The sequence below is a fragment of the Calidris pugnax genome, unplaced genomic scaffold (assembly GCF_001431845.1).
Source record: "Calidris pugnax isolate Ruff unplaced genomic scaffold, ASM143184v1 scaffold41, whole genome shotgun sequence".
Classification (NCBI taxonomy): domain Eukaryota; kingdom Metazoa; phylum Chordata; class Aves; order Charadriiformes; family Scolopacidae; genus Calidris; species Calidris pugnax.
Genome location: NW_015094509.1, coordinates 30,490,007 through 30,513,730, shown reverse-complemented (window position 1 = coordinate 30,513,730; position 23,724 = coordinate 30,490,007). Strand labels below are relative to the sequence as shown.

The 23,724-nt window shown below is 46.9% G+C and overlaps 1 protein-coding gene across 1 annotated transcript in view; it reads left to right on the top strand.

The window, feature by feature from the left end:
- Positions 1-23,724, top strand: part of ZC3H3 (zinc finger CCCH-type containing 3) — a 207,230-nt gene that overhangs the window by 76,187 nt on the left and 107,319 nt on the right. Inside the window, exon 4 of the mRNA XM_014965228.1 lies at positions 8,508-8,658. Coding sequence (XP_014820714.1) covers positions 8,508-8,658 — 151 coding nt within the window. The remainder of the gene's footprint in view (positions 1-8,507; positions 8,659-23,724) is intronic.

Below are 23,724 nucleotides of genomic sequence, written 5' to 3'. Positions count from 1 at the left end.
TACACAAAAGAAGGGAGGGTTGATCTCATGAAGTCCTGGAGCACCACCCTACATGGATGATCTTCCTTGCTGCTGCAGGATGGTTTCCCTTTGGGTACCAGGTGAGCGACAGCTTCATTCTGGGAGCTGAGGAAGAGATAATGGTGGTTATTTTGCTGAATCTTTCCTTCCAGGCCTGGAGCAAATCCCGCAGTCAGGATGTTTGTGGGATTCATCTTCGTGTTTGCTTTCAGAAAACCCTTCGGCAGCGATTTTCAGTTCTTTTTAGAGCTGCTTTTGGTTTCCAGTGCATGTTTTTTAAATCTCTACTCACATCAGAGCCTGTATCAGGAGTTAGGACTTGCTGGTGGCATCCTTTGCACGGGGACTAATAGTCTTTAGCCCTTTATTTTTCTTCCTAATGGCTGGCTTTGACAAAACAATTCAGTTTTATCAGAAGGTTTTTAGCCTCTGCTTTGCTTTTTTTTTCTTAGTGGTCTCGTTGAGAGTGAGTTAAAAGGATGGCTTCATATCTCTGAGGTTTCCTCCAGAGTTGGGGACAATACTGGGGCTGGGGACAGTACCAGAGCTGGGGACAATACCGGCGCCGTACCAAAAGTACAGCTTCTTCTCCCCAATTTGCATTTCTTCCTGCTCTCATCTGGTTTCCAAGTGCTGGAAGATCAATGTACCTGTCACTCACCGCTTCTCCGGCTCGTCTCATGGAGGGCTTTAACGAGCCATGGGTGGTCCATCATGCCAGGCTCACCCAGGAGGTTTGTGGTGGCCAATGATGGAGGGTAGGAGACCTGGTAGGAACTCGGGTCGCGTCATGGCCTACAACACTAATTAATTTAATTTTTTTCCAATTACCATGCAGTTCCTATGCTCATATGGGAAGCTTTCTCTGTTGCACATCCATTTCCAACAGCAGCAATAATCTGTGTTACGGTTTGAGGAACCCCCAACAATTTATTGTCATTTAGACACTTATTCTCTCACCCGATGACCCCTCCAGAGCCACGAAGGGGAGTTGGGGAAAAAGAAGGAAACACGAGGCTTGAAATATACACAGATTTAATAGAATAAGACTGAATAATTAACATTAATAATACTAAAGAACCGATATTGATCCTCATACCAGTGTAAAATATACAAGGAGTGTCCCCAGCCCATTCCATCACAGGAAGCCGTGCACTCTGGGACACTGTGGGACACTGTGACTTCGGGAGGAGGGGAAGGGCTCAGGGCTCTGGCACCTGGGCAAGGAGTTCTCAGGATGGCAGCCATCAAGGGAGAGAGATAACTTCTCAACAAACTTTCTAATTTCTATTAAATGTGCCATTTATGGTATAAAATAACCCTGTTGGCAGCTTGGGTCAAGTCCCCGGGTCTCGCTCCTCCTCGTCCCCGCACCTGGAGAGTGTGAAAACACTGAGACCTTGAATCCCACATGCCAGAACTGGGGATAAAGTAAATATTTTCACCAGTTCAGACACTGGAGTCTTCTAAAAGTGCAGTTTACCCAAGCATTAGGAGAGATCTTACTGAAAAGTAAAATTACTGGAAGAGAAATTAATTCTGTGTCGCTCAAACTGGGAAATCTCATGAATTTGAGAATCTCTGCTCCTGAAATAATCCTCACTTGTTTAACTTGCTTTTTCCCAGCAGTAGGTGGAGAGGATTTACTCCACCAATATTGTGGTTTCCCTAAACCTACCCCGAGCAGCAGCATCTTCCTCTTGCCGCTCGCTCGTTAGGGCTCGGCTGACGATGCTGACCCAGCCCTGGTGAGCTGCTCTAATGGCAAAGTCCTGCAGAAATTCCAGGTGCCAGCCCCACGGGTCCCCTCTAGGACCGAGGCTGTTGGACCTGATTCTATTGAGAAACTAGGCAATATTAGTTAATTTTTCCCTCCACTCATTTTTTGGCAGAAGTGGGAGATTCAGATTTAATAAGGACTGATAGGGATGAAGGATTTGGAATAAATAACAGCAAATCAATATTCCCCCTCCCCATTTTTCTTGCCATGGGGGGAAATGTGAGGTTTTACTTTTTTGGTTGAAACTTCCTTGCTTAATTCTCCACTTTGTTTTGGGGTTCGATAAAAGGTTATCATTTTTAATCGTTAAAACTTCGTTCATTTTGGGGAGACACAGAATAGAAATAAGAGGTAATTTGCAATGGTTGGAGAATATAGAAGTTTAAGGTCAGTCAGTTCTTGTACGTTTTAAGGATGTCAGAAAATGGGTGAGACCTCGTGTGGTTTCTGGCTCTTCCACAGACATAGAATCATGGAACAGAATGATAGAATTGTCAAGATTGGAAGGGATCTTTAAGATTATCCAGTCCAACCATCAACCCAACGCTGCCAGAACCACCACTAAACCGTGTAATCATGGAATAAAATTGTGGGATCTCAGGAGCCAGCCCGGGTTTTGCCCTTCCTGGTTCAGCTTCAGGGGGGCGATTCCTGGTACCTCTCAGAGCAAAACAATTTTTGGGTGCTTCCCACCTGTTTTCTTGTGGAGGTTCTGCTGAGAAACACTCCCAGCCTCCAGAACATTGATGGTCCCCAAGGATAACCTCAAGGTCATCCTCCCCCTGTATTCCGCCCTGGTGAGGCCACATCTATAACCTCAAGGTCATCCTCCCCCTGTATTCCACCCTGGTGAGGCCACATCTAAAACACTGGGTCCAGATCTGGGCTCCCCAGTTCAGAAGGACAGGAAACTACTGGAGAGGGTCCAGTGGAGGCTACGAAGATGATGAGGGTCTGGAGGAGGAGGCTATGAAGATGATGAGGGTCTGGAGGATCTCTCTGCTGAGGAAAGGTTGAGGGACCTGGGGCTGTTCAGCTGGAGAAGAGCAGACTGAGAGGGGATCTCATCAATGCTGATCAATAGCTAAAGGGTGGGTGGCAAGAGGATGGGGCCAGGCTCTTCTCTGTGTTGCCCAGTGACAGGACAAGGGGCAACGGGCACAAGCTGGAACATGGGAAATTCCATCTACATATGAGGAGGAACTTCTTTGAGGGTGTCAGACCCTGGGACAGGCTGCCCAAAGAGGGTGTGAAACCTCCTTCTCTGGAGATCTTCCAAACCCACCTGGGTGTGTTCCTGTGCAACCTGCTCTGGGTGACCCTTCTTTGGCAGGGGGTTGGACCAGATGATCTCCAAAGGTCCTTTCCAACCTCCACCAGTCTAGGATTCTGGGATTTGGGGATTCTGTGATTATGTCTTGCACTCAGCCTCTTTTCTAAGGGCTACGTGTGCTGGTAGGTCCCGGTTCCCATCTCAGAACACCATGGGAAGAGGTTTTGGCAATAAATTCCCCATCTCAAGGTCAACGTTGGAGTTTGCCCCAGGATTTTTTTCCGTGGGCACGAGGGATGCCCAGGAGATACACGGCTCCGAAGAAAGCACCAACCTCAGCAGCGTGTGGCCCGTTGCGCTGGGCGCGGGCTGCGAGCCCCGGCTGATAAATGATGCTCATATCCCATTCAAATATGATGCAAGCAGTTTTTTTGTAGTTTGTCTTCCATTGCGGTAGTAAAGTTTTTAATTAGGAAAGCTAATGAGATCGATTAGTCATTAGAACTGACCTCTGGATCTCTGCGAGGAGTGTGCATGTGTGCGCCGGGCTGATAACGGGGGACGCTGGGGTATTGTTTGTAATAAAAGCCTAAAGTGTTTGATTTGAGTGAAATGTGCCACGGGGAATACATCATGCGGAGAAAAAAAAATTACAACCCTGGGAGCCTGTAATGAAGGGAATTAAACCAACATCCTATCTAAATAACATGATTATCTACACAAAACCCCTCAGCTAGCAAGTAATAATAGAAAAACGGAGCTCTTCGGAGAGTCTCTTTCAGGAGGTGGTTAATGCTGGAGCCGAGCACGCAGGCACTTTCAGAAGAGCAGCTCTGGCATGAATACACCATCCAATTACTGCTGGGGAATAGAGTTTACCAGGTGCCACTCTGCCTGTGCGAGGAGAAGGGGAAGAGGGGGGGGACGCCTGGAAGTCGTAACAATTTGGGACTTGTATTTCTTGGGCGAGCGGGAGGCGGGGGACGACGTCGGGCTGGGGTTTGATGAGGTTCTGAGGTTGATTAGTGGCAGCTAGAGCTTGCGTAGGGGCAAAAAAAAAATAAGTTGATTAGTGGCAGCTAGAGCTTGCGTAGGGGCAAAATAAATAAATAAATAGGTTGATAATGTATTCAACAAATTCCCAGCTTAATATAGAGTGGTGGAGGGTAAGGGTCAACTCGTGCTGTTGTCGTTCCGGGGGGATGCACGGGCTGGGGTTTGATGAGGTTCTGAGGTTGATTAGTGGCAGCTAGAGCTTGCGTAGGGGCAAAAAAAAAATAAAAATAAATAGGTTGATAATGTATTCAACAAATTCCCAGCTTAATATAGAGTGGTGGAGGGTAAGGGTCAACTCGTGTTGTCGTTACAGGGGGATGCGTTTTTGCGGCTCTTCTTCCTTCCCTGGTGAGAAAGAGCTGCTTTGGGTACGTGGTTGGTGGCATCTCCAGGACAGGTTGGATGCGGCCATTGCCTCCTGGGTGACAAGGGGATCTTGTCGTTGGCCAACCAGTTCCCCAGTCCTCATCATAGCTGGGATTTCATGGTGTGAGTGCAGCGTTGGGCCACGCAGGGATGTTGGTCCCTTTGTTATTCCCATTGTACAGTCCTAAATGCAGTTCTCTGAAGCAAAACACTCCAACTTTGTGGGTGTTTGTGAGCAATTATAATTGTAATTAGAGCTTAAGCCTTGAAAAGGGCTTTAAAAAAGCCCTGTGATGGTGAAGTTGCTGACCTGAAGAATTTAGTCTGATATAAAAAGTCCCAGGACAGGGAAACAGCGGTGAAAATACGTTTGTTTTCTGTCTTTTCTCTCTCTTCTTGCCTCACCTCTAAAGCAACGGGCGTCTGTGGTTCTTTTGGTCATCGAGTCACTGAATGGATCAGGTTGGAAGGGAAATTAAAAGATCATCTAGTCCAAACCCCCCTTTTGTGGGCAGGGACACCTCCCACCAGAGCAGGATGCTCCAAGCCCCCTTCAACCCGGCTTTGAACCCTTCCAGGGATGGGGCAGCCACAGCTTCTCTGGCCAACCTGGGCCAGGCTCTCAACACCCTCAAATCAAAGAAGTTCTTCCCCAGATCTCATCTTCTGATGTTGGTGATCCCAAAGCTGGAGGCAGCACTGGGTGGGGGGGTCTCCCTAGAGCAGAAGGGCAGAATGCCCCCCCTTGTCCTGCTGGCCACGCTGCTGGGGATGCAGCCCAGGATGTGGTTGGTCATATCCCACTTCTCACCTGCCCATCTCAAAGTTCTTCCCCACTGGGCCACCTTCTCCTCCATCGTTCATCCCCCAGAATCCGCTGATACTGGGGATTGTCCTGACCCAAGGACCTTGCCTTTTGCCTCATTGAACTTCATGAGGTTCACATGGGTCCAGAAAACATCTGGGTTTATTTGAATTTCTTTACTTTTTAATTTTTATTCCAAATCACCAGAAGCTCTTTAAGTTACTGGGGTTGACTTCCTGGCTTTTCAGTTTGTTCAACGTTTACCGCTTGACTTAACTCCCTCTTCCTTGGAGCGTGCTTTGTAGGGCTGCTGGTTTTATTGGTGCTCGCTGGTTAACAGCAACGTGCTGCTCGTGGAAGCATCATTAAAAGTCAGCAGAAGATAATTTGCATGCAGGCATTATTTTGATGCCTTAATTAAGCAGAGGTCTCGTGTAGGAGATGGAAAGATCTCTTAAGATAAGGCTTTGGTGCAAAGACCTGGCTTCGTGCGTGGTGGAAACAGGGGTGGGAGGTCCCGTACACCGTGATGGGGACAAGCGCGATGGCAAGGAACCTGCAGCTGGGGAAGAAGAATGTTAGGCATCAATACAGGTTGGGCATGGACCTGCTGGAGACGAGCTCTGAAGAAAAGGATCTGGGGGTCCTGGTGGACACCAAAATGACAATGAGCAAGCAGTGTGCTCTTGTGGCCAGGAGGGCCAACGGAATCCTGGGCTGCGTAGGGAAGAGTGTGGCCAGCAGGTCAAGGGAGGTCATTCTCCCCCTCTACTCTGCACTGGTGAGGCCACAACTGGAATCCTGTGTCCAGTTCTGGGCTCCCCAGTTCCAGAGGGACAGGGAACTACTGGAAAGAGTCCAGTGTAAGGCTACAAAGATGATTCAAGGACTGGAGCATCTCCCTTATGAGGAGAGGCTGAAAGAGCTGGGACTCTTTAGTCTGGAGAAGAGAAGGCTGAGGGGAGACCTTCTCAATGCCTACAAGTATCTCAAGGGCGGGCTGAGGGAGGAGGGAACCAGACTCTTTCCAGTGGTTCCCAGAGAGAGGACAAGGGGCAATGGGCACAAGTTGGAACATAAAGGGCTCCACTTGAATATGAGGAAGAACTTTTTCACGATGAGGGTGACAGAGCCCTGGAACAGGCTGCCCAGGGAGGGTGTGGAGTCCCCTTCTTTGGAGATTTTCAAGCCCCACCTGGATGCTCCTGAGTAACATGCTCTGACAAGCTCTGGGTGGTCCTGCTTTAGCAGGGGAGTTGGACTAGATGATCTCTATGGTCCCTTCCAACTCTAAAAATAATTCAGTGAAATTCAGTGAAGTGAGAGCTGGCTGGGCTATTTATACCGAACGCCTTCCAAATTTTATTGCAGCCATATAAAAGAGATTATTTGCGTGGTGTCACCAGCACGCTCGGGGCTTTATAGGCGGCGGCGAAGGCTGTGAATCCCTCCGTCCGCTCCTTGCCCGATGATCGTTTATCTTACGGTGTGGTGTTGAGGAGTGTTACGATCATCATGTTGATTAAGAAAAATCCCAGTGATTTACCCGTTGTGGCCGAGCCTGATTTTTTCCTCCCCAGCCCATTTCAAGTTGTATCTCTCAGGTGGAGTTTGGGAGTGAAAATTCATGTTGCTCGATCCCTCCCGAACCCAACGCGCGACACCGACTTGGTTGGGAATATTCAAGAAGGAAAATATTCTCCCTATTAAATGTGGGGAGATGGGGAAGCTGCTTCCTCTTCTCTAGGGAATGAAATTGGCTCTAAAAACCATTTCCCTGTTTTTCCTTTTTTGACACAGATCCTATTTATACCGAACGCCTTCCAAATTTTATTGCAGCCATATAAAAGAGATTATTTGCGTGGTGTCACCAGCACGCTCGGGGCTTTATAGGCGGCGGCGAAGGCTGTGAATCCCTCTGTCCGCTCCTTGCCCGGTGATCGTTTATCTTACGGTGTGGTATTGAGGAGCGTTACGATCATCATCTTGATTAAGAAAAATCCCAGTGATTTACCCGTTGTGGCCGAGCCTGATTTTCTCCTCCCCAGCCCATTTCAAGTTGTAACTCTCAGGTAGAGTTTGGGAGTGAAAATTCATGTTGCTCGATCCCTCCCATACCCAACGCGCGACACCGACTTGGTTGGGAATATTCAAGAAGGAAAATATTCTCCCTATTAAATGTGGGGAGATGGGGAAGCTGCTTCCTCTTCTCTAGGGAATGAAATTGGCTCTAAAACCCATTTCCCTGTTTTTCCTGTTTCGACACAGATCCAGCATCCCGAGATTACCTGTTTAACTGGGAAACAACCTTATTTTCCCTGACCTCGCAGAGACAAACATGGGGACGGGTACAACATTTTCAGGGGAAATAATGATTCTGCTTTTCCCCTCTCAACCTTGCCATAATTTTAATTTAGAGGATCTCCAAGAAAAACAGCCGTCCCTTTAAATCAGTTATAAAACCAGAAGACTTAGTCTCAGCATGTAGTGTCAGCTTTAATTATCTGGGCAGTTATAGCTGTATGTTATAAAAGTCGGGCAATTAGATGCATTCCTTAAAGCTGTGAAAAAAAAAAATTGCAAGCTATCAAGTGGAGGGAAACCAGAGTCAAACGTATAACTGTTAATTGCATGAAACATTCGGTGGAATAAACCTGCCTGTAGATCATCCTGCAAAAAACATGATGAAAATGGGAGTGATTAAATGCGTAAATCTCTTTCTGACGTAGATGTTTGGGGTCAAGGGATTGTTGGTTAAAGCAGGATTCACCTGCTGGAGTTTTGCTGTTGGGTTGGTGAAGCCAAACACCCCCAAGCCTGTCAAAGCCATTCTCCTACCATCAACCATAGAATCATAGAATTGCCCAGGCCGGAAGGGACCTCTAAAGGTCATCTAGTCCGACCTCCCTGCAGTCAGCAGGGACACCCCCAACTAGACCAGGTTGCCCAGGGCCTCGTCGAGCCTCTCCTTGAATATCTCCAGGGAAGGGGCCTCAACCACCTCCCTGGGCAACCTGTTCCAGTGCTCCACCACCCTCACAGTGAAGAAAACCATGATGGTCCCATCTATGCCTGACGCACCACAGGGGTCTTCTACCTCTTTTGCAGGTGCTGAAGAGTCGGGTGTAGGATCTATGTTGGTGAAGGTCCCTTCCATCCCCCCTAACCTGAATTTCAAGCCCTTTTTTCCATTTGCTCTCTCGTAGGAACCAACTTGCAATTTGTGAGGAGCCCCCCAGCCAACAAGGTGATAAAGACACGCTACAGGATAGTCAAGAAGAACGTGGTGTCTCCAGCCGGATCGTCCTTCAGCAGCCCAGTTCCCAACTGGAAAACGAGGCGCCCCGGGACATCCAGGTAATTCATCCATCCATCCCTTGAACGCAGCGGGTTGGGATGCGGGAGCTGAGGGAGCTCCCACGTGGGCTCCTCGTTATTGCCGTTGCGCGTTCGTCGCTTAATTTCTCTATTTGTTTAGCAGCTTCTACGCAGAGTTTATTGACTTAAAGTGTAAAATCGTATTAGTAATCACGTTAGCCCGAGTCGGCGGCCAAGAGTTTACCGCAATCTCTGGCTTCATATTTATTTCCTCTTTCAATTAATTGTTTCCATGAAGCAGTTAAATAAGCTGTAAGGAAGATGAATAAAAGAGAAAAAGCAGGCAGCTTTTTACATCAGCCTGAAGTAAACCTGCTGCTTTTTTTGGAGGTAGATGTGGCCTGTTAATTAGGGATGGTCAAGCCCGTTAACGAGGCCAGACCTTCCTTCTGCTTTATTATTGTGTAATTTGGTGCTACAGAGGAGCTTATTGAAAGAGTGTTGGAGGTAGATGCCCCAAACTTACACCAGGAGGTAGGTGCATGCACAAACTTGCTTCTTCCTGGGTTTTCTGGGCAGGTGGAGCATCAGCCTGGGCACGTAGCAAATAATTTGATGTGCCAGCACCCATCTGAAGAAGGGTGTCACCCAAGGGTGGTGCCGTACCATGGAGTCTGAATCTTCCTAAATCAGTTGTGCTGATGTTTTGTGCAAGCTGCAGCTCCTTTACGTGGTGGAGATGTCACCAGGGAACATCTCAGAGGCCGAGACAAAGTCTGGACGTTGTGTATTAGCAGAAAGGTCATTACAATAATTCAGGCTCTAAATAAAGGTGTGATTAGAACTGAGGTTTATGTTTATAGCCCAGATTCTGGCTGTTCTTTGGTTGAGAATGACTTCTCCTCCCCCCTGAAATGCTGGTTTGCCGCTGTCACAGGCAATATTTTGGGCAAAGAAAGCTTCTGTGCTTTGCTATGGATTTGTTTGTTTTATTTTTCATTCTGATATATCAAACCTGAAGAGCTGGGGGGGGTGCAGGCTGTGCCCCACCATCGGCTCCTCTGGCAGAGCGGCGACACGGGTCCACATCAACATCCTCTTTCAAGTGGTTTCTTGCCAAAGTTCTTTCCCCCAGTAGTGCCTGGAGGGTTGATGGCTTTTGTGGTGGATGCTGTGGAGAAAAAGATTGCAGTGATTGGTTTTAAAGCTTAATTTTGCCTGATTTTTCCCTATACTTAGTGAATTTGGCTCTGAGTTTCACAAACATTGGTAGCTGAAGGGAGGGTTGGGTTTGGAAGTCTTCGGGTTGATGAGGCAAAGAACCAGGTAAACAGAGAGATTCTAAAAAAAGGTGTTAATTTTCAAACTATTTTTTAAAATATAAAATTAGGTCTGTGATTTTGTCTTGCTTCTTCAAGCTCTTAAGTTGAGAAAGTCCTCGTCTGGTGTACTCTGTTGACCTCAGGTTCAAACTGCTTCTTCTCCTATGGAAACTGTGGGATTCTTTTGGCCTAATGGCTGATTTCCACCCACACTTTTTTGTGGTCAATCTTACCTGCACCACCTCTTCTTTTTTCTTTACCTTCTAATTTTGCCTTTGATATCTTCCCACTTCCAGATCATGCCCTTTTATCCAGTCCCAAGATCCACACGTCTCTTACTGCCCCCATCATCGGTGGTGATGGAGGGGAGAGGAGCTTCTCGTGGCCGTGTCAAATTTAATGATGAACTTTAATTGATGAAGTGCAGATGCGTGGGTTTAATCCGATGCTGTAATCGATGACTGACTTGGTTGCCCAGAGAAGATGTGGGTGCTCCATCCCTGGAGGTGTACAAGGCCAGGTTGGACAGGACTTGGAGCAACCTGGTCTAGTGGAAGGTGTCCCTGCTCTTGGGGGTGGATTAGATGGCTTTTAAAGGTCTGTTCCAACCCAAACCTATGATTCTGTGAACTTCAGCCTTAGTTAATAGAATACAACTTGTGCTCCAGCTATTTGGCTCATGTTCTTCCATGGTTGATGGATGGAGGACCTGTGGTGAGAGCCAAGGAGGGCAAGAACTTCAGGCAGGGGCTTCGGGCAGGGTTAGATCAGGAGTCTCCAACTGTTGGGTGGTGGTTCTTCCTCAACCGAGCAGTGATTTTGCAGAGGAGTGACCTGTTCACGCCGCTGCGATTGGCTGAGAGCTCCCACTTGTAGAATAATTTTCTCCCTATTAATCTTTGACTTCATTAAATGATGTAGTTTAGATGATACGGCTGTTTCAGACAAATCTTGATAAAATGCCATCAGCAAATTAAAACAATGATATTTTAAAGAAGCAATAAATCTCTTACTCACTCTCCCTATTCCCTTCGTTGGCTGTGATCAATCATCTGGACTGTCGGGAGGAAGCACATGGCAAATGCTTCTCCTGTAGTTTTTAGGGTGGTTTTTCTTTCTGTCATTCGTAGCATCCTCTCGGACCCGTAACAAGCAACGAGCCAGGAGCTGCTTTCTTGCTGCTACTGTCAAATCCAGGTTTTGGGGCGTGCAAAAGTGACGTGCAAGGGTTTCTCATGGCAATCCATCTTTTCGGAGTTAACACACTGCCTTAATAAACTTTAGGCAGGACCTTTGTTCTTGTCCATCTTCCCAACTCGCTGTCATTAAAGATGTTTATGAGATTCCCCCCTCTCTTTTTCATACAATCATGGAATGGTTAGAGTTGGGAGGGACCTTCAAGATCATCCAGTTCCAACCCCCCTGCCCTGGGCAGGGACACCTCCCACCAGACCAGGTTGCTCCAAGCCCCGTCCAACCTGGCCTTGAACCCCTCCAGGGATGGGGCAGCCACAGCTTCTCTGGGCAACCTGTTGTCTCTAACTACTGTGCACAACATCTAAATTAATTTCTTTTACCTTTCCCAGCTGCAGTAACATCAAGTTGGGGTAATAATTTGTGGCTTTATCCTCTGCCCGTGTCACTGTCGTGTTTCTAGGTGAAGGTTAGACCAGGTTGCTCAAAGCCCCATCCAACTTGGCCTTGAGCACCTCCAGGGATGGGGCATCTACTTTTGGGTGTCTAAGCTGCAAGAAACCTTGCTGGGGCATCCGGGACGTTACCCTTATGGCCGAGAAACTCCTGGAAAGGAGTGGAATTGATGAAATGGGACGTGTCTTGGGGAAATGAGTGACGGGAAGAGTCGCTGCAGGTCTGGAGGTACCTGGTGTTAATCCCTCAGTGATGAGTTGCCTTCTCTCTCCCCTTATTGCCAGGTTGCATTAAACTTCGCCCTGCGGCTGACTTTTCTTAGAGGCGATAGATGGGAGTATATTTTAAATTAATTTTACTACACTTTTTGTAATATTTTTGTTTTAAATAGATTTATAAGCAACTTGGGGGCTATTTCTCCAAATTTATGAAGATAATTTTCACTCTCTTGATAAGGTTAAATTTACACCTGCTATTTCCATATTAATTCACATTGCTAAGTGGATCTAATTTTCTTCCGTTCTTCTATCTAGCGAGTGTGGCCTTTCCTAATGCAATTTCCCCCTCACTAAATCACTGTGATCGGGAGTCATGATCGAGTTAAATTAACTTAAATTAATTTACTTAATAAGAGCTCCAGATCATTGTGAATGAGGTTAAGATTTATTGATTCTCCTTTTCACTCCTCCCCCTTATCTCTCCCTGCTTTGCCGGAGCGTGGCTCAGAAGGGCTGTGATTTGCTTGCCTTAAATTTCATTTGCTCCTATTGACATTGCGGTTGGTCATCGCTTAGAAATCACGGAGGGAGGGGGACACTTGCTCCCCACACAGCTCCTCGCCGTCAAGAGAGGGCTGGGCTGAGCCAGATGTGACAGATGAAGCGACGTGATGAGCGATGGTGACCATGGTGCTCCTGCTTCCAGCTTCTTTCCATGGTTCAGGTGGTGTCAGCAGATGTGGCCACCAATAAACCAGGATGGCCAAATTTTATAGACCTTGCCCAGAGGCAGCAGAAAACTTCTGGGGTTGAGGGTTCTGTGGGATGGTGTAAACTTCTAGAAATGTATGTTGTGACTGGGATCCTGCACCTTGATGCACCTTGGCCGGAGGTAGCAGATGAAGATAACGGGAGGAGGATGCTCCCAGCCGTTGTAGATACCCCTCCTTGCAAAGCCACATGCTCCACCAAAGGGACAGTCTTGCAAGTGGAGCAGGACAAACCAGACAAACCCAAATGCCATCGAGCATCCATCCCAAGGCAGCAGTGGGAAATGTCCTTGTCTCTCTACAGTAGATGACCTGCCCATGATGGGGTCAGGCAAGGAACCATGCCAAGAACAATGGGGACCATTGACCAGGAGAAGAAGGGTGCACCAACGCCTTCAGGAGACCCCAGCTCACCCTCTCGTGGAGAGACAAAGCCACTTCGAAACACATTTTTGGGAGCGATCTATATGGATTGGCTGATGTTGTGTTTATAGACCCCCTGACGGGCGAGTTAAAACATTGACCCACTTTGAAGAGTTTTCTTCTAAAATACTGATGCATGTGTTTAAAAGAAAAGTAACCTGTCTGCAAATATAGTCTGACACTGATGAAGAAGTTCAGATATTTCCTTCAGAAAACTTAGCACTGCCTCTTGAGGGACAGTCCTACCCCTCCAGCACTATAAATAAGTAAAGTACAAGATAATACAACGTTTGTCAGAGAAATGCCTGCTCAGTAGAAAAGATTTGTCAGCAGAGGATACACTTGTGTGGTTTAGTTCTGTTTTCTTCTTTTCTTTTTATTCCTTGGCCTGGAGCATTTTGAACGGACTAAGATGGAGACAAGAGCCTTCTGGGCTTGACTTAGGTCCTCATCACTTGTTTTCCCTTTAGGGTTTTACCTTTTGTCACAAAAAAGGGGATGCGGGTTGTGAAATGGGCTGGATCTCAGCCACCACAGTGGGTGCAAGTGCCACTTTCCCAGGGCAAAGGGACATATGGCCAAGAGGAGAAGAAAGCACCATCTCTACCAGTCACCAGCTTTTCAGGAGGTTGAGATGCCGCGTGCCGGGTCGCTGAGCAACCTGCTCTAGTGGGAGATGTCCCTGCCCATGGCAGGGGGGTTGGAACTAGATGGTCTTTAAGGTCCTTTCCAACCCAAACCATTCTATGATTCTATGATGCAGGGTCTGGAGATGTTCGTGCAGTTCTCCAAGAGAGGGACACGTTAAATCCCAGTATGTCCCTGCTCCCCAGGGGTCAGTGGTTGGGCGTGAGAGCTGAGAGTGGGGTTCAGGGTTATAATACATGATGGATGGAGCGAATTCATCTTTCTCTGGTGCTGGGGCATCATCTTGAAAGTTGCAGAGAAGATGCAGAAAACTCTTAACGTCGCCTTCTACTGTAGATAACGTCAATTAAAGCTTCCCCCCCTCAGAGCACTCAGAAATTATCACATATTGTGAGCAGACAGGAATGGGATGTTTTTTTAAAGATCTCAGCAAAGGCTGTCTTCTCTCCACGGTCCATTTATTTTTTTACCTTCGCTTTAGCGGGGAGGAGGGGTCCAAGAGGTGGGATCCCAACCTCCTGCAGACCAGTTTGGAGCACAAACTGGATTGGTGCTGTGGTCAAGATGCTGCTCTTCAGGCTGGGGGGAGCCTGGAAGGACCAGGCTGCAATCTCTAATTTTTTTTTTGGGGGGGGGGTTCAAGCATATCTTTATATTTATCTCATTCAGATGATGCTCCAGTGGGATTTTGCTCCTGGTGCTGTTTACTCCTGGATCTCACCACACGTAGGTGAAGGATCCTGAGCATCCAGAACCCTACGGGTAGAGGTTGGGGCACCAGGAGTTAATTTTATTTTATCAAGATGATAAAATACCCCTCCGCCTCCCTGGCTTTTGATGCGTTAATCTGAAAAAAAGGAGTCGAAATGTGACTAATGTCCTTAAAGTTCCTGTCAATTTTTTTCTTCCCAAATTCATTTGACATGAAAGTGAGAAGTAAACAGAAAGCCTGTGTTTAAGCAGATAACTTGGAAAGCCTTTTCCATCACATTTAAAAACGGCCGTGTCATGGATTCTGCGAATTGGCGGGTTCTATTTTGTTTTATTTTATTTTGTCTGTGTGGTAAATTTTCTTTTAATAATCTCGATGTGGTTTTACGAGGTTTAGGGCTAAGACTTTTTTTTGAAGGGATGTTAAACCATTCTCCCAAATGACATCTCATTAAAGTGAAATTCATCTGCCGGGATTGGAGCCATTACAGGCAGGAGGAAACTGTGGCTCCCATTTGAAAATACATATTATTATATTTTTTTTTTTCCTATAGGAAGTACTTTTAATCTTTTTAATGAGGGTGGTATGAGATGCACAACCCCGTATTGTTTCTGAGAAGCCCTGACATCTGGCCCAGCATAATCCAGTTTCTGTTCAGGACTAGTTTAGAGGCTTTAAAAAACAATGTCTCCTCTTTTGGGCAAAGCTCGGGATTAATCTTTCATACACTCAGCGCTCCCCCCTTGCAGAGAGACAGACACTTTAGAACACTCAATCTTCCCTTTTGCTTTTCTTTTTTCTTTTTATTACTTTTTTTCTATTCCTCCCCCACTCTTTCCTCTTCTTTCCCTTTCCTCCCCCTTCTTTTACCCCTTTCACCCTGTTCCTCTTTCCTTTTTCGTTTTTCTCTTTCCTCTTTCTTGATTCCCCTTTTTCTTTTTTCTTTTTTCCTTCTTTCCTGTTTTCCTTTTTCCTGATTTTTTTTCTTCTTTCCTGTTTTTCTTCTTTCCTGTTTTCCTTGTTTTTCTGTTTTCCCTTCTTTCCTTCCTTCCTTTTTCAGTTCTCCTTTTTTCCTGTTTTCCTTTTGTCCTGTTTCACTTTTTTCTTTCCTTCCTTTTTTCCTGTTTTCCATCTTTTTTCCCCTTCCTTCCTTTTTTCCTTCTTTCCTTTTATCCTTCTTTCCTGTTTTCCTCGTATTTCTTCCCTTCCTCCTTCCTTCCTTCCTTCCTCTTCCCTTTTTCCCCCTTTTTTCCTTTTTTTCCCTTTTCCCCCTTGTTTTTTCCTCTCCCCACCCCTCATCCCCCTTTTTCTCCCCCTGCCCTTTTTCTCTTCTTTTTTCCCCTCTTGCTTTCCCCCAGAGCAGGAAAAGCCAAGGCTGTCCCCCCCAGTCCTCCCAGTCCTGTCCTGTGCTGGGGCAGCCTCGTGCCATGAGGTTGTATTTTCCACAAATGCGTGAATTCAAGGCTCTTGGCTTTGGGGAAAGCTCCAGTCTCCTCCTCGAAGGGTTGGCCGCAGTAATCGAGCTCTACTTTGGAGGAACTAATGAAAACAAAATAAAACTGGGACTCAGAGGTTAACGACCAGCTTTAAATGCATATGAAAATACTTCAGAATAATGGGATTTTCTTTTTTTTTTTTTTAATTTTGGTTAATGAAGGAGTCGAGTTTTGAATGGATTCTATTAAAAAGAAAACTGTCACATCCGAACCCGGGGAGGGGATGACGGGGTATTTACTCAGCGGGGTGTTGTGTTGATCTTGGATCAGCCCTTCCCAGGAGCCTGGAGCATCCATCCCTCTTCACAGAACCCGCTGCTCCCTAAACCTGGATCTTTTCTTGTTGGGAGATCTTGCAGCTTCTCCTCTTCAGGAGGAGGAGATACTTGACTAGTTTGGCTGAAAAAATGGAGAATTTTTGCTTTTTATTTTTCCCTTTCTGAATTAGTGGGTATACCTGATAGCCCTTGCCTTCTGTTATTTGGAGGAAATAACCTTTTTTTCTTATGGATAATCTGACTTCTTATTTGGCTGCTGAAATGTGGCTTTAGATACGTAGCCCAGCAAATGTCTTACACCCTGGATTTAGGGAAAGAAATGCAGAAAACTGAGTTTTGGCTGTAGGGAAATTGTATGGACACAGAAATGGTGAGCATCATTGAGAATAAAATCAATGTTGTCTTGTTTAGCATCGTCAGGGCATAGTTTTGCTTTTGCAATACTTAACTCCAGCCAAACATAGATGCCTCCTGTAAATTAAAGATATGTAAGAGGTGGTTCCCACCACCAGGCTCTTTCCCAGTATCCCCTGAGATCCATCCTCCCATTGAAGTCCCAGCCTGGTGCTGGTTTTCTGCTGCATGAGATGTTGAATTCACTGCACCCTCTTGGCCTTGACTGCCCACATTGGATGGAAATGAGTTGGAAGCCAACCAGTCCATAGCTTGGATAATGTATAAATGGAACATCTTCCTTCTCTCTCCTGAAAGCAAAGTTTGATGGTGTAAACCCCTTTGTAGAAGAGCAGGCACCAGCTGCTTCCTCAGCAGGACTTTTGTCTGGGTCAGGACAGTGTTTCAAAGTTGGTCTCCGGAGCCAAACATCTCTCTCCAGTTGTTGGGCTTCAGGTGGCTTCACAGACCAGTCATGAAGGCTTAAACTCAACCCCTTGTAGATGAAACCAGTCCTGAGGATGTTGTCCAGCTCGTGGTGGGCTCTGGGTTATCAGGGCTAGATAGGAAGTGATCATCCCCGTGTACTGGGCACTGGTGAGACTCCAGCTCGTGGTGGGCTCTGGGTTATCAGGGTTAGACAGAAAGTGATCGTCCCCCTGTACTGGGCACTGGTGAGACCCCACCTTGAATACCGTGTCCAGTTTTGGGCTCTTCACTGCAAAAAAGACATTGAGGTGCTGGAGTGGGTCCAGAGAAGGGCAACAAGGATGATGAGAGTGCTGGAGTGGGTCCAGAGAAGGGCAACAACACCAGAAAAGGAGGCTGAGGGGAAACCTTCTTGCTCTCTATAGCTCCCTGAAAGGAGGGTGTAGCGAGGGGTGGTCAGTCTCTTCTCCCAAGGAATAGGTGATGGGAGAAGAGGAAATGGCCTCAAGTTGTGCCAGGGGAGGTTCAGGGTGGATATTGGGGAAAATTTATCCACCAGTAAATTGGAAGAGGCTGCCCAAGGAATTGGGCATTGGAAGAGGCTGCCCAAGGAAGTGGTGGAGTCACCATCCCTGGAGGGATTTAGAAGCTGGGCAGATGTGGTGACGAGGGACATGGGTTAATGGTGGTTTTTGTCAGTGTTAGGTTGATGGTTGGATTCGATGATCTGAAAGGTCCCTTCCAACCTGGACAATTCTATGATTTAATGAGCTACTGCTCATCAGCAAGGTCTCCCTGACTGGCTGCTCCCACCCCGTGGCCTATTAAGCCAATATGTTTTATTTAGTGTTTATAATGGGCAGAGAGCACACGCACAGTCCGTTAGTAGAGGATTTGCTGATGAGTGGTAATTCATTAGCTGGGATTTTTTTATCTCCTCCTTTTGTGAGTTCCTCTCCTTGCTTTCAGAGTACGGCAGCTATTAAAGAAAAGCAGAACATCCTTAGTGAGGAGGTTTATACAGATTAAAAATTGGGATTTTTTGGCTGCGGATCAGCAAGTTTTGAGTCAGGGCTGGATCATCTGGGGCAGAAACTCAGGTGGGAGACATGAAAGTTTCTGCCTGGGCAACCAGAGAGGTCATCTCCAGCACTGGGGACCCCAGGAGCAACCTGGTCTAGTGGGAGGTGTCCCTGCCCATGGCAGGGGCACTGGAACTTGATAATCTTTATGGTCCCTTCCAACCCTCTATGATTCTATGATCTTCAGGTGCTGGGACACCAGCTTTGAGATGGTTCTCTCCACGCCATGGCTTTGCAGAGGATTTGCTGCCCCTCTGCGTGGTTGGATCTACTTGTCATCTCCTGGAACTTCCACCCAGAAGCTCTTGCAATAATGTGTTAGGGTGGCAGTGGACTTTACATGGTGGAGGCAGCAATTGCTCCCTTCCTTTAGGTCCTCTCCAAAATCCCCTAAAGGTGATGGCATGTATATAAACCACTAGGTCAGGATTTGTCCTTGGTCTTGATTTACTTGGACGATCTTGAGGAGGATCTTGAAATGCAGCACCGAGGTGGAAAAAACAATTTGAACTCAAATCATTACCTCTGACAAAAGCACAGGGAAAGATTTAGTGGAAAAATGTCAATTATGTATGTTAAAATGTTATTTGTGGATTAGTGGCTTCTAGGATGGACCCTGGGCAACCAGGGCAAATGACACGTTGAAGAAAGTGAAGGGTTGGTACCCTTCTTGTCCAGACTTGGGGGACACATCTTGCCCGAGGTCCCATGGGGACCGAGTGTGGAGATATTGGGTATCAAAGCAGGTCTCCAAAACCTTCTAACCCCTTTTGATGCTTTGTCCTGGGGCATCTATTTGGTCCTGCCCAGATGCTCTAAAGTAAAACATCTCATGGAACCATGAGGTTTCGGGTATCGCTGTTCCTTTTGTCCATCTAAATGCCCCAGATTCCAGCTGTAGCTTTAAAAAAAAATTAAAAAGAAAGAAAAAAAGATAATATTCAACCCTTTCTAACTCAAGCTTCAGCAAAAAAATCTATTTTATATGATAATATTCACCCTTTGTAACCCAGGCTTCAGCAGCGAGCGAGTAGTTTGGCCGGATGAAATCTGCTTGGGGATATATGGTTTTCCAAATTGCACACATGCTGTATTTAAAACTCATTTTGACGCGGTTTTTAACCTTTGGAAGTGGTCTTTCTGAGCCTAATAATCCCTCTTTAACAGCATCCCATTTGGAGAGTATTTTTTTTCCGGCGCTGGGTATTTACACAGTCACCGATTTTTCACCTGACAGTGACAGCTGCGGGAATGAGCGATGTATTTAATTTCTGAATTTCTACCCTACGAGGAGATTAGTAACGGCAGAGCTTCTTTTTTTTCTTTTTTTTTTTTCCTTCCCACCCTTTTCCCCCAGTGGTTTTTTGCTACGAAGGGTCGTAACTTCTCCAGCCCTTTCAGCCGATCGAGCCGAGAAGTTTTCCTGTGTCGATTCTGCTGTGAAAGTTGGTATTTTTTTCAAACAAGGAGGAAGGAGGTGAGGAGGGGGGAGTGCAGAATGGCTGAATGGCAGCTCCGTGCCTCAAAAATGACCCAAATGGCTTTTTAGAAGCTCCCGGTGATGGTAAAATTGCGATACCTTTGTTTAAACCTTGCCTCGAGCTGCTGCCTTGAGCCGAGTCCAACTGGTGTCGGCATCTGGGCTGCCCACACCGGGCTCTGCCCGGGCAGCTCTCGGGGCTCAGGAAAGAGTCAACTGGTTTACGAGGGGCAGAGAGGTCGTTTGGCAAGAGCTCGAGCATCGTTTTCAACGGATTAATTCTTTCCAGGCTAAGTAAACATTTAGTCGTCTTTCAGGCTGAAGGATGGATCCATCTGTTTCTTCCATCGAGCCGAGAAGTTTTCCTGTGTCGATTCTGCTGTGAAAGTTGGTATTTTTTTCAAACAAGGAGGAAGGAGGTGAGGAGGGGGGAGTGCAGAATGGCTGAATGGCAGCTCCGTGCCTCAAAAATGACCCAAATGGCTTTTTAGAAGCTCCCGGTGATGGTAAAATTGCGATACCTTTGTTTAAACCTTGCCTCGAGCTGCTGCCTTGAGCCGAGTCCAACTGGTGTCGGCATCTGGGCTGCCCACACCGGGCTCTGCCCGGGCAGCTCTCGGGGCTCAGGAAAGAGTCAACTGGTTTACGAGGGGCAGAGAGGTCGTTTGGCAAGAGCTCGAGCATCGTTTTCAACGGATTAATTCTTTCCAGGCTAAGTAAACATTTAGTCGTCTTTCAGGCTGAAGGATGGATCCATCTGTTTCTTCCTATTGTGAGAAAAAAAAAAGAAAAAAAAATGGCTTTTAAAAGGTTGGAAAAAACTCGTGGATTAGGAAAAAACTCATGGATTAGGGATCGTGGAGGGATGTGCACGATGGTAGAAAAAAAAAAGAAAAAAAAAAGGCTTTTAAAAGGTTGGAAAAAACTCATGGTTTAGGGAAAAACTCATGGATTAGGGACCGCGGAGGGATGCGCACGCCAGGGGGGGGGGATGCTGCTCTGAGGAAACCCTTCTCTGGCAGCAAACGGGCTTCAGAAAGCAAAGATGGAGTGGATATTTCAATCTGCTGCTTTATTTTTATTCGTCAGCCATCCCTTAAAAACTCAGCTTTTTCCACCTCCTTGTAACCTCAAGACCAGGTTGGATGGAGCTTGGAGCAACCTGGTCTAGTGGGAGGTGTCCCTGCCCACGGCAAGGGGGTTGGAACTGGATCATCTTTAAGGTCTCTTCAAACCCAAACCATTCAATGATTAGAGAATTACAGAATCACAGAATCTTCATGGTTGGAAGGGACCCTTGAGATCATCGAGTCCAACCATACACACACACAAAAAAAACCCCAACAATCTTGGGCACTAGAGCATGCCCTGAAGCACCACATCTACAAGTTTCTTAAATCCCTCCAGGGATGGTGACTCCACCACTGGGCAGGCTGTTCCAGTGCCTCACCACCCTCTCAGGAAAGTCATTCTTCCAAATATCCAACCTAAACCTCCCCTGCCCCAACTTCAGACCATTTCCTCTGGTCCTGATTCTATGACTCCATGAAATAAGATCTCTGAGAGCTTCGCTGGGCACCAGCAGCCCTTCTCCAGAGGCTGGAAAGGAAGGAAGGAAGGAATGGAGGAGGGAGGTACCACAGTACCCACTTGGGCATCTCTCCCAGAGATGCTTTCTGAATCCCCGGACCATTATTTCCTTTTGTTGCCTTCAAAACAATCGGAATTAGATCTTTTAGTACTGAGTAATTCCACTCCTGCCTCCTGATCTCTCCGCAGCAGATGGGGCTGAGCTTTCCTCTTTCTACATCCAAATTCTCTGTCCGATGGGGAGGTTGCTCTGGGATGAAACTGTGGTGTTTCCTCCAGACTTTGGCTTTTTTTTTTTTTTTAGGGTTTTCATATTGGATGATCTTTACTGAGCAAAAGTAATGTGAGGGCTTGTGGATCATAAAATCATGGAATGGTTTGGGTTGGAAGGGACCTTCAAGATCATCGAGTTCCAACCCCCTGCCCTGGGCAGGGACATCTTCAACTAGACCAGGTTGCTCCAAGCCCCGTCCAACCTGGCCTTGAACCCCTCCAGGGATGGGGCAGCCACAGCTCCTCTGGGCAACCTGTTGTCTCTAACTGCTCTGCACAACATCTAAATTAATTTCTTTTACCTTTCCCAGCTGCAGTAACGTCAAGTTGGGGTAATAATTTGTGGGTTTATCCTCTGCCCGTGTTACTCTTGTGTTTCTGGGTGAAGCCAGAAGCGCTGCTCATGGCTCAAGCTTTGCAGTCTATTTTTGTCAGTTAGGTTGACGGTTGGACAAGATGATCTTTAAGGTCCCTTCCAACCTAGAAGATTCTGTGATTCTGTGGTTCTGTGAAAGCCTCTTGCTCCCAGGCAGGAGCATCCTCTCCTTGGCTCTCTCTTGGGTCAGATCCTGGCACCCTGGGTTTCAGTGCAAGGCCAGATTCCCTCCCACCCTTGGCACTGGTGGCCCTTTGGTGGGGCTGATGGTGAAGCTGACCATCTGCACCCTCTCCCTGTCCCTCCGTCTGTCCATCCCTGGGCACGGGCCAGGCACGGCAGCATCTGCAGCTCGTGCTGCCTTCCGGGCTCGCCTGGAAGGAGGATTTGCCGAAGGATACGGAGAGGTCCGAGAGGTCACAGCTGTTAAAGCTGGGAAAATGGGAAAAAAAGGGCAGAGGGGTTCCCCAACTTGGCACAAGTGCCGCAGCCACCTGTCTGCGAGCATCAACCAATTTCCAAGCTGAAATATGTTTTGATTGCAAATCATTTCCTTTAATCTTTCCCCCCCCCGCAACAAATCCAGATCGAATAATTGCTTATTGAATTATTGGTAGCCAATTTTGATCGTTCCTGCTGTGCTCTGCCACGGAAAGGAGTGTGTAAACAGAGGTGATGAGGGACAATTCTCTGGGTAAAACCCCAAAGCCGTTCTGGTTCAGGATATTTTATAGGGAAAAGGGGTTTTATGACTCGGTAGGGAGGAGCAGGGAGTGCAGGAGGCGGCATCGCCGCTTGCTTGAAATTCCTTTTCAAATGCAAGAATAAAAGGAGGCAAATGGGAAAGGTTATTTTTGGCACGGGAAGGAACTTTCTTTGTGGGAGTTGTGTCCACGAGTGAGACAGCAGGATCGTTTCCCTTTTCCCTCCTGACAAATTCACAGTCTCTTCTGCGCCTAAAATAACCATGTTTTAACCCAAAAAAGGGGCTTGGCACCGCTGCAGCAGGGATCGGGGCGAAATTCCTTTTCAAATGCAAGAATAAAAGGAGGCAAATGGGAAACGTTATTTTTGGCACGGGAAGGAACTTTCTTTGTGGGAGTTGTGTTCACGAGTGAGACAGCGGGAACGTTTCCCTCTTCCCTCCTGAACAAATTCCCAGTCTCTTCTGCGCCTAAAATAACCACGTTTTAACCCAAAAAAGGGCTTGGGGCACAGGGATGTGTCCTCAGTTGGGTAGGAGAGATGGGAAGATGCTGGGAAGCTCCAGCGTGGTTTTCCAAAGATACGTGTGATGGGGTTTTTTTCCCACATCCATGTAAAACTGCGCGTAGAAGAGGCTGATGGATTCGGAAAAGTGAGCTGAAAAGTTGCATTTCTATTTTTATATTAGATAAAAATCTCCTTCTGCTGTTTTTGTTAATATTAGCGAGCCTGAAATTTCCTTTTAAGCGTGAACGAGAAGTACGAGAATTCGGGCAGGCAGCTGAAGGTGCTTCAGAAAAGGAGCCCAAGCTTGAGGGGTAAAGAAAAAGCTGGTTGAAAAAATAAAATATGAGAAAAAAAAATGCATCCGGGTTTGCTTTTGAGCACTTAACCACCCCCACCTCGGACCTTTCTACAGGAGGGAATATTTTTGCAAAGGAGTTAGTTCTTTTCTACATGTGAGCAGAGCCACTTGCATTGCCTTTAACAGGGAGGGTTCTGGTGATGGAGGTCGTGGTGGGAAGCCAGGACTCTCCTCTTCTGCAACTGGTGGGATCCACCACTTAAATGTTCTTCAGGAGCTTCGAATCATCAAATCCATGGTAGGGGGGTTGCAACTTGCTGATCTTCAAGGTCCCTTCCAACTGGAATCATTCTATGATTCTATGAACATAGAAGGGTTTGGGTTGGAAGGGACCTTTGGAGACCATCTAGAGCAGGGACACCCAGAGGAGGTTGGACAGGAACCCACCTGGGCAG